Here is a 10,822-nt window from a genome sequence, read left to right on the forward strand (position 1 = left end):
CCTCTGCTAAGCCCTTGTCCCATTTTTCCCCCAGCGTGTCCCATTTACCCCAAACTTACAAGTCCGAATTTTCAATTTTTTTTTACACAACTGAAAAATTTAAAGACTTTTTGATCTTTTTTTAACGCCAAATGGTGTGGAACAGAGTAGCCTATCCTTTAAAAGCATTAGAAAAACCCAACTCCCTTGTTGATTTGTGGAAACCTTATTATTAAAACCCCTTATTACCCCAACTGACCCTACGCGTGCAGGCTCGGAGGGAGGTCTAGTGGGCACCCCTGGGGGTCTCTTGTTTGATGATCCTTGGTAGGGGGCGGCCCGAGCCTCAGCGGCCTTCTTGGCCTGCTTGGCCATGGAGGCAGAGCCTCCGCGGACGGTCTTCGTGGAGGTGGCTGCCTTCGTGGAGGTGGCTGCCTTCGCCCTCTCCAAGATTTCAGCCTTCTTGGAGACGACGCCGGAGTTGGAGGCGCCCAGGCGTCGACCCGAAGTGGAGGCGACGGCCGCGGTAGCACTGGTGGTACTGGAACAGGACGCGGCGCCCAGGCGTCGACCCGAAGTGGAGGCGCCGGTTGAGGCCGAGGCCGAGTCACGCGCGGGGGCCACAGCAGGGGCAGATGGCTGAAAAAAATCACAACAGTGAATTAAACACAGCCCTCCGCGCCGGCGATACCCCGCGCGCCAAGCTCAGCTGACCAGCCACTACACTGCCGCGCCGCGCCCCCTTCCCCTCCCCTTCCCCTCGCCCAGCCGCGCCACTGCGCGCCAACAGCTGATTCAAAGACGGGAGGAAAACAGGCAAAAGTACAGGATTTTCCGATCAAATTTTCACGCGCCTCGCTCCGGCACAACGAGAGCAAGGCCCTGACTAACGAATCCTGAGCAAAACATCAGGACGACACAGAAACACACGTGTTTACATTCAGAGGGAATGCCAAAAAAGCACACCATTTCGGCCGATTTTCACTCAAGTTTTCGGAATTTCGAGAAAATTTCACCGCGCCTCGCTTCGGAATCGCTCGCCGCAGCGCCCGGACAAAACACAGACATGAAAGCATTGCGAGCTACAAGGAAAACAAAGAGACTTTGTTTTCCACAGGGGGAAGGACACATTGCACAGACCGATTTTCGCCAAAGTTTTCGGAATTTCGGGAGAATTTCAACGCGCCTCGCTTCGGAATCGCGCGCCGAAGCGCCAGAACAGAGAGAAAACAGCGGAAAGATTCCAACCTCCAAAACACGTGCGCCCCCAAACTGGCCGCCGCCCCAACGCCCCGCTTACACACTTTGCAACACAGAAATAACACTTTCCCGTGAATTTGAGATCGCCGCGAGCACGACGCGACAGGGAACACAGGATTAGCGAAAACGACAGCTCAGAACGACCCAGAAAGGCGAGCACGAGGGCCAGAGGGGCGAGCGCGAAACGACGGCGAAAACGATCTCACACTTTTAAAAACTCACCTCAGCGAAAATCTCACCTGAGAGATTCACCCCTAGCGAAAAAACTACTGCGAGAGGAAGAACCTGACAATTCCAGGTCCTTCGCTAGTGATTATCAGAATCCATAGCGTTTACGTTTCTCTCACAACGAAGGACACGACACTTCACAAACAGTAGCTTGCAGCACAATGATGGCGGAACTCTTTTCGAAGGGTTTGGGGGGTAGGTTCAAAAGGGAAAAGGATAAGTGGTCAGTGCCGGTCGTTTTTTTGACCGGCTAAATTTGATTTGAGGACAATCTAATCTGATTTAACCCCAAGAATGTTTTGTCACCGTGTAGGATAATTTTCAGATCCATTCGTGACAGGAAACGATTGAAAAGAGGTAACAGAGACTCAAACGCAAGGGGGCAAGTAGGTGCTAGTGGCGCGAAAACGGGGCGGAACGGTAGGAGTATTTCGCAACGAGAACGAGAACGTTTGCCGATAGATTAAACCCGGGGGGGGTTTGTGAAAATAAATTACAAAAAAATAATTCACCTGGAGAAGTGCAAATGCTTTCGCGATGACAGGTCATGTAAGCCCATAATAACGGCCTGTTCGAATCACGGCAGGGCGAGGGGGTGAAGGGGCGGGGTGGGCCGCCCGGCTCGGCTCCGCCCGGCTCCGGCGCGGCTCGGCTCGGCTTGACTCCGCTCGTCACACGGTTCACTCCCGAGCACACACGATAGCCCAGCGGTCAGCGAGGCTGGGCGCTGCACCGCTGGAGGCGGCTGGCCCAGGGTTCAAGTACCGCTGGGTGCTCAAGTGTTTTTACTCGACTAAGATTAGAGTACTCACCATCAGGGGGCGCCCGCCGTGCGCCGCGGTAGTATAAAAGGTCTCGTCGACGAGGCCGACGCGTCATTTGGCGTCGAGCAGGCACCGCGATGAAGTCCACTCGTTTCATCTTGAATGTGGGAAACCCAGAAGGAGCTGGAGGTTCCCCGGCAGACGGGACAGTCCAAATATGGAAGAAAGGTTTTCCCAAAAAATGATTACAGCATAAAGAGGTGCAAGAGTTTTATTTGGAGAGGCGCCGCTTGGTCCCAAAAATCAATGCGCACCTCACAGGAGAGACCAAGGACCACCTCGGCCAGTACGACAGGCTGCAGTCCCACCTGATACACTATATCGAGCTGCGCGACAAGCCGTTCGTAGTGTTTGGGGAGAGACAACAACTTCAAAGAGGAGAACGGAGTGCCCAGTTCCATGAGGCCTATCTAGGGCTGACGCCCGGACCAGTCTGTGCGAACACGCGTCCAGCATCCTAGACATCTTGCCCGGGGGCGGGGCTTGAGACGGGCCTGGCCCACACGGTGCGCGTTGGGTGCCTACCCCCCCGGCGTCCGGCTCACCGGAGCGGGGCGGCGGCCGGGGGGGGCTAGCGGATGACGTCACCACCGCGACCCAGACCTAAGGCTAGGTTAGACCCGGGACTATGGGGGACCACGTCCCCTCCCTACCCAGGCGTGCACGGCGCTCCGGGGGGCGGTCGCCACCCTTGCAAAAAGGAAAATATATGGAAAATATGTGTCAATATATGACTCCATATATGTTTCATGTATTGCCCAATATAATTGTATCTTGCTCAATATATTGCAAATTATCTTGCGCAATGCGTGGTTTATATATAGGGGTATATCTTGGTGCCCGTTAATATATGATGCATATATTTCCCCATATAATATTATCTTCGCGAAATGTATGTTTCAATATCTGACACGGTGCCCGTCGTGGGATGGGGCAGGGTGAAGAGGGCAGACTTTTCAAGTAACTTTTCTTAATATCTTAGCACTCGATGTTAAAAGGCGGCTATATTTCTCAACATGATTTTATGTTGTAAAATATATTGACGCCATATATTGATCAGGGGCAAGGTTCTTTTCTATGCGTTTAAGTCTCCAAGAAATTTTGAGAAATCCTGTTTAACAAGTCAACTGGAACAGTTAGGAAGTTTTAAACGTCTTTTTTGAGTATAGCGCGAAAAGTTCGTCTAGGCGACCACGGTAGGATCACGATTGGATGTCCTCGCATGGCGAGGTTACATTCTTTGATAATAGTAAAGGAAGTCTCTGAGTCGTCAGACTCCATGGTGTATTCACACTATATATTGCCTACATATAGAGCAATGTATGAAATTTAAATATTTGCCACATATTTTTTATATCGGATAAGTATCTTGCTAAATTATCTTTTCCACATATGTCGTCAATACATGTTGGGCCATATATTTTGCCCATATAGTGCCCATATATTTTCCATTTTGCAAGGGCAGCTACCCGCGACGATGGGGGACCACCGCCTGGCTTAGGCTGGGGTGGGTTAGCGCCGAAAAAGATGCCGACTCACCTTAGGTTGGGCTGGGTTAGAGCCGAAAAAGATGACGACCGACTTAGGTTGGGTTGGGTTTCAGCCCGAATCTTGGCCGAATCACCAAAAAAATCGAAAAAAATGACTACCCCCGAAATATTCAGGTTGGGTTAGACCCCGGACTATGGGGGACCACGGGACCAGGCCGGGACTATGGGGTAGCCATACTACTCAGCTGTGTATGCGCGTTCTACTGTTCCAACTCAAACGGCTGCAATCCAGGTATTTGCTTCAAAATGTAAACTCCGTAGGCGTCAATTAATGTAAACTCCGTAGACATTTCCCCTATGATTTTTGGGGAAAATCTTTTTTTTTTTCGAAAAGGTGACGCTTGATTTGTTTCACATTATGCATGCCGAAACAAGAAAAACAAGCCCAATATGAATGAAATCGGACAACTTTTAATTTTTCACAGTTCTAAACGTGAAATTGTAACATTTCTGTAGAATGACCCAGTTTAGTTTACTGCACTGTGACTTTGAATTGCTGGGTCTGGGAGCTTTATTTTCCAGTCTCACAACAATGTATCCCAGCAGAAAAGGCCTATCTGAGGAGCTACCGCCAACAAAGAGCTTCCTTACAAGAACTGATCTACTTTGGACTAAAAAACACAGGCTTAACCAACATTTTTGACGAATCTGAGACTTTTATACTAACTAGAGTCTTTTTCAGAAAATGATGATTTTTTGGTGTCGAAATCTCCAGTTCGTCAATAATGTTGGTTATGCATTCTTTTTAAATTTTAAAGTAGATAAGCCTTTGTAGGGAAGCTCTTGCCAGATCAATTTTTGTTCGCGGTAGCTCCTCAGATATGTCCTTTTCTGCTGGGGTACATCGATAAGATTACAGACCAATCGCTTGTCTCTTACTTTAAGTCCTTTGACTCCATCGGACTTTGACCCGGGCCGCAAGATTCTTTCCTAAAAGTATTCACACAGGAAACATGTGAAATCGTCTGTTTCTCCTGGTGCAACGCTGAATGTCTTCTCGCAACACCTTTCGTGCATCCACCGAAGACAGGCGTCACACCGAATCATTTTGCCGACAAAAGAAGAAGAATGATTTGCAAATTCGCCCTGACCACACAAAAGACAGATGTGCCGCATGTTTGGACATTCTTGTAAAACTTTGTTTGCAAACTTCAATCTAAATGTGTCAGGGTTCTTGAATTCTGGAACTGCAGACGTTCCAAAAGAGCGCATTTTAAGCGATGGCGCTAAGTTGGCAAGCCTGTGGCTCGTTCGAATTCGCAGTTCAAATTCTGAAACTTTTTCCAGGGGTTCTCTACTCTAAAGCCTACCACCGTGCCAAATTTCAGAATTGAACTGCGATAGGTGAGGAACTGCAGACGTCCGAAAAGAGCGCATTTTTAGCGATCTCGCTAAGTTGGCAGGCCTGTGGCTCGTTCGAATTCGCAGTTCAAATTCTGAAACTTTTTCAAGGTGTTCTCTACCCTAAGGCCTACCACTGTAGTGAATTTCAGAATTTGAACTGCGATAGGTAAGGAACTGCAGACGTTCGTAAAGAGTGTATTTTTAGCGATGGCGCTAAGTTGGCAAGCATGTGGCTCGTTCGAATTCGCAGTTCAAATTCTGAAACTTTTTCCAGGTGTACTCTACCCTAAGCCCTACTACTGTACCGAATTTCAGAATTTGAACTGCGATAGGTGAGGAACTGCAGACGTTCGTAAAGAGCGCATTTTAAGCGATGGCGCTAAGTTGGCAGGCCTGTGGCTCGTTCGAATTCGCAGTTCAAATTCTGAAACTTTTTCCAGGTGTTCTCTACTCTAAGGCCTACCACCGTGCCAAATTTCAGAATTTGAACTGCGATAGGTGAGGAACTGCAGACGTCCGAAAAGAGCGCATTTTTTGCGATCTCGCTAAGTTGGCAGGCCTTTGGGTCGTTCGAATTCGCAGTTCAAATTTTGAAACTTTTTTCCCGGTGTTTTCTCCCTAGGGGCTACCACCGTGCCCAAAATTTTAGAATTTGAACTGCGATAGGTGAGGAACTGCAGACGTCCGAAAAAAGCGCATTTTTAGCGATTTGCTAAGTTGGCAGGGCCCGTGGCTCGTTCGAATTCGCAGTTCAAATTCTGAAACTTTTTCCAGGTGTTCTCTACCCTAAGGCCTACCACCCTGCCAAAATTTTAGAATTGAACTGCGATAGGTAGGAACTGCAGACGTCGAAAAGAGGATTTTTAGCGATCTCGCTAAGTTGGCAGGCTGTGGCTCGTTCGAATTCGCAGTTCAAATTCTGAAACTTTTTCCAGGTGTACTCTACCCTAAGCCCTACTACTGTACGAATTTTAGAATTTGAACTGCGATAGGTAAGGAACTGCAGACGTTCGTAAAGAGTGTATTTTAGCGATGGCGCTAAGTTGGCAAGCCTGTGGCTCGTTCGAATTCGCAGTTCAAAATTTTGAAACTTTTTCCCGGTGTACTCTACCCTAAGCCCCACACGTACCAAAATTTTAGAATTTGAACTGCGATAGGTGAGGAACTGCAGACGTTCGTAAAGAGCGCATTTTAAGCGATGGCGCTAAGTTGGCAGGCCTGTGGCTCGTTCGAATTCGCAGTTCAAAATTTTGAAACTTTTTCCAGGTGTTTTTACTCTAGGCCCACCACCGTGCCAAAATTTTAGAATTTGAACTGCGATAGGTGAGGAACTGCAGATCCGAAAAGAGCGCATTTTTTGCGATCTCGCTAAGTTGGCAGGCCTGTGGCTCGTTCGAATTCGCAGTTCAAATTCTGAAACTTTTTTCCCGGTGTTCTCTACCCTAGGGCTACCCCCGTGCCAAATTTTAGAATTTGAACTGCGATAGGTGAGGAACTGCAGACGTCCGAAAAGAGCGCATTTTTAGCGATCTCGCTAAGTTGGCAGGCCTGTGGCTCGTTCGAATTCGCAGTTCAAATTCTGAAACTTTTTCCAGGTTTCTCTACCTAAGGCCTACCACCGTGCCAAATTTTAGAATTTGAACTGCGATAGGTGAGGAATGCAGACGTCCGAAAAGAGCGCATTTTTTGCGATTCCCCTAAGTTGGGAGGCCTGTGGCTCGTTCGAATTCGCAGTTCAAATTCTGAAACTTTTCCAGGTGCTCTCTACTCTAAGGGCCCACCACCGTGCCAAAATTTTAGAATTTGAACTGCGATAGGTAAAGGGAAATGCAGACGTTTCCCCAAAAAGCGCATTTTTAGCGATCGCTAAGTTTGCAAGCCTGTGGCTCGTTCGAATTCGCAGTTCAAAATTTTGAAACTTTTTCCAGGTGTTCTCTACTCTAGGGCCCACCACCGTGCCAAATTTCAGAATTTGAACTGCGATAGGGAGGAACTGCAGACGTCCGAAAAAAGCGCATTTTTAGCGATTCCCCTAAGTTGGCAGCCTGTGGCTCGTTCGAATTCGCAGTTCAAATTCTGAAACTTTTTCCAGGTGTTCTCTACCTAAGGCCCACCACCGTGCCAAATTTCAGAATTTGAACTGCGATAGGTGAGAAACTGCAGACGTCCGAAAAGGGCGCATTTTTTGCGATCTCGCTAAGTTGGCAGGCTTGTGGCTCGTTCGAATTCGCAGTTCAAAATTTTGAAATTTTTTCCCGGGTTCTCTACCCCCAAAGGGCCCACCACCGTGCCAAATTTCAGAATTTGAACTGCGATAGGGAGAAACTGCAGAAAAAAATGTGGCTGGCGATTTTTTTGGGTGGCAACATAGCACGTATAACCCGAAGTGAAGGAGCACTGCTTTTATAATGTTTCATCTCTAGGGTTTCCCTTATACGTATCAATGGATACACCCTCAGCAGCGGTAGGGGCTGTTAAATTCATATTTTTTGCTGCTGTTTTCAGCTGCTGTCCAAAGGGAGTTGGTTTGCGTCTTTAGCAAAGAGAGCATTTTTTCCACCACATTAATCATCTGTTTGGAAACCGTGCCCTGGGTCAAAGTTCGCTCGCCTTTCGGTGTCTCGTTTCGGATAGTAAGTCCTTTCTCTCTTATGATGCCTGGATTCTTTGCTCTCGGTGCTGTCTTCCAATAAAACTCTCTCCCCGTGCAAGTAACAGCTGCAAAAGAAGCAAAGTGATACTTATAGGGGAAGACACTGGTACAGAAAGAAAGCGGCACTCCTGCTACTTAGCGCAATAATCTAGATCTAGGAGTGATACAATCTAGGAGTGGCACATAGATTTTGCAATGTCAGATTATTAGTTTAATTTCGCTCAAAGCAAAAACTACTGTAAAAATTTAAAGTATTCTATCCAATTTGTTTAATATTTTGGTTATTTAATTTTCACATTACGCTTCATAATCGGCACGCTTTTTGGGGCAGTTTTAAATGTGAAGTTAAATTAGTATATGAGAAACAATTGTTCTGTGGGAGTGTAAATTAAAGGATTGGTTATGAAGATTTTTTTTGTTTTGTTTTGTTACAGATGCCCCTTGAGAAGAAACAAAAGGAAGGAACCTTGCAAGCATTGTGGCAGGACAAACGCTGTTGTGTGCTATGAAAAATTGCAAGCATATGAAACCAAAGGATTTCAAGTTCTTCACTGGACTAACTCAGGAGCAGTTTGAAATAGTGTATGAACTGTGTGGTGGCGAGGAAGTTTGTTCTACTCTGAAGTATCGCTACAGTCGGAAATCTCCTAAAAAGGCCATTGTCAGCAACTTCACTCCTCGAGATAGACTTTTCATGACCCTAATCAGACTGAGAAGAGGAATACCTTTGAGAGACTTGTCTTTTGTTTGTGGCATGTCCTTAGGGTTTGCATCTGAATGTGTGTATACATGGATCAGATTGATGAGTTTGACAGCACAGAAGTTGGAAGCAGCAATGTGTTTATCTGCAGCGGATCAAACAGAAAATAAGCCAAAGTGTTTCAAACCATTCCCAAACCTGAAGATGATAATAGACTCTACAGAATTCAAAGTCGAAACACCAAGCAACTTTGAGCAGCAGGCAAATTTATTCTCTTTCTACAAGAAGACAACCACTGCCAAAGTCCTCATTGGAATTTCTTGTTATGGAGGAATATCTTTCATCAGTGAAGCATTTGAGGGAAGCATCAGTGATAAGCAGATTGTTTTAAAGAGTGGGCTCATGGACCTCCTTTCGCCCAATGATGCAATAATGGCTGATAGAGGATTTGATATGGAGGCAGAGTTTGCCGCTGCAGAAGTGGACCTCATTATGCCCCCATTTCTTGCAGGAAGGGATTGTTTCACAGCAAGAGAATTATTGCTAGCAAAGACCATTTCTTCAGGCCGCATACACGTTGAAAGGGCAATACGAAGAATTAGAGAGTTCAGGATTGTGGGAAGAATAATTCCAAGCACTCTCATGCCCATATTTGGTGACATGATGAGAACCTTTGCTCTCTTAATCAACTTCCAAAATCCTTACATTCAAGGAGACAAGGATGAGGATTATGATGACAACTTTGACATGAATTCATCATTTTAGATGGAGAGGGATGGAGTTCAGTTATTTTGTCTATGGTTCATTACTTTTTGTTTATTTTATGGACATAATTTATTTATTGTTACATGAGATGTTTAAGCTTTATTTTATGTACATATGGAGTAACTTTATTATATTTGTTACATAATGTATGTATTTGGTTTGTTATAGACATATACAGAAACTTTATTATGTAAATTTGGTATGTAAGATATTTGGTTTACTATAGGACATCGTTGTTACTATATTATTTATTACCTTCTAGCTCAGTTGCTTTAAATTTTAACTTGGTACAATCAGTTTATTCAAGCATTGTGATAAAATGTGTTGCAAGTTGTTGAAATTTGCACTAGGATAACTTGAGCCTAGAGATGTGGATGCATGAAATTTGTGCTTTATTTGGGATGGGTTCATCAAGTTTTGGTGAAGTCTAGACGGAGATTTTGTGTGCATGTGAATGAATTTGGGAACAATACATGTAATTAGCTCTTTCTGATTTTGTCATAGAAACAGGGCATTGTTTACACATATATGTGTAAGTCCTTAAACAACTAGTTCCTAGCGATGTTACCCCAATAGTGTACTGAAGCCAACACACCAATGCTCATCAAACACTAGTTTTTATGTGCACTTTGGTCGTTGGCCATAATTAGCTTAGAAGAGTCCATACTAATAGTCATAAGTACTGCTTGTTATATTTTATTGAATGGCTGTATTGCTTTTGGTACCCTCAGACTGCTATAGGTGATAGAAATGTACTTAGCTATCAATTGTGATATGCTGTCTCAGTCTTCATCTGGGTAATACAGTTCAGCAGCCTGCAATAGTTGAAATAGAATTGAGGAATTTGATTAGATTTGGTTCATTTCTTTATTTATATATTTATTTATTTATACTTAAATTAATTTGTACAATTGATGTGACAATACATCTGATTTGAAGACTGAAATAAAGGTGGATTAATTTTAGTTGAGTAGCACATCCCTACATCCCCACCCAAGCATGCACATGAGTGCAATAGATTTATCAGAGATAATTGTAGGACTATAACAGCTGACACAGGTGTGTCAGGTTATAAATAACTCCAAGAAAAAGGCTACCCATGGCATGTCAACCTTCCTCCAACACCATCCACCATCAGAATAAATTTAAAAAAAAAAAAAACCAAGGCAAAATCCACCAAGTAGAAAGAATGCCTCCACAAAAATAGGATTCGGTGGAAAGGAATCAGATGAAATCGAAGAAGTGACTTACAACACCAAAATAAGGAGGTTGTGAGATGAACATTGGGTGATAAGATGATGTTTTGTGCCATTCCTCTTTCGTGAATAACAAGGTAGATCGGTGAATATGTGAGTGGAATTATGATAAATTAATTTATGATGTTATCACACTACATGACATATTAAGGGGTTTGAGTGGCCAGTAAAATAATTTTTTTCAATGTTTATGGGAATAGTTGTAGTTTAAAGTGCTTTTGAAATTTTCCAGAAAAACAGAGTTTAGGAAGTTATTTCATTAT

The 10,822-nt window shown here is 44.8% G+C and overlaps 1 protein-coding gene across 1 annotated transcript; it reads left to right on the forward strand.

Annotated features, from left to right (window-relative positions):
* Positions 1–8,343: 8,343 nt before the first annotated feature.
* Positions 8,344–9,303, forward strand: LOC117639733. Its single transcript, XM_034375609.1, has one exon. The coding sequence runs from the start codon at positions 8,344–8,346 to the stop codon at positions 9,301–9,303; it is 960 nt and encodes a 319-aa protein (XP_034231500.1).
* Positions 9,304–10,822: the final 1,519 nt, after the last annotated feature.

The sequence above is a fragment of the Thrips palmi genome, unplaced genomic scaffold (assembly GCF_012932325.1).
Source record: "Thrips palmi isolate BJ-2018 unplaced genomic scaffold, TpBJ-2018v1 HiC_scaffold_11, whole genome shotgun sequence".
In the NCBI taxonomy this organism is placed as follows: domain Eukaryota; kingdom Metazoa; phylum Arthropoda; class Insecta; order Thysanoptera; family Thripidae; genus Thrips; species Thrips palmi.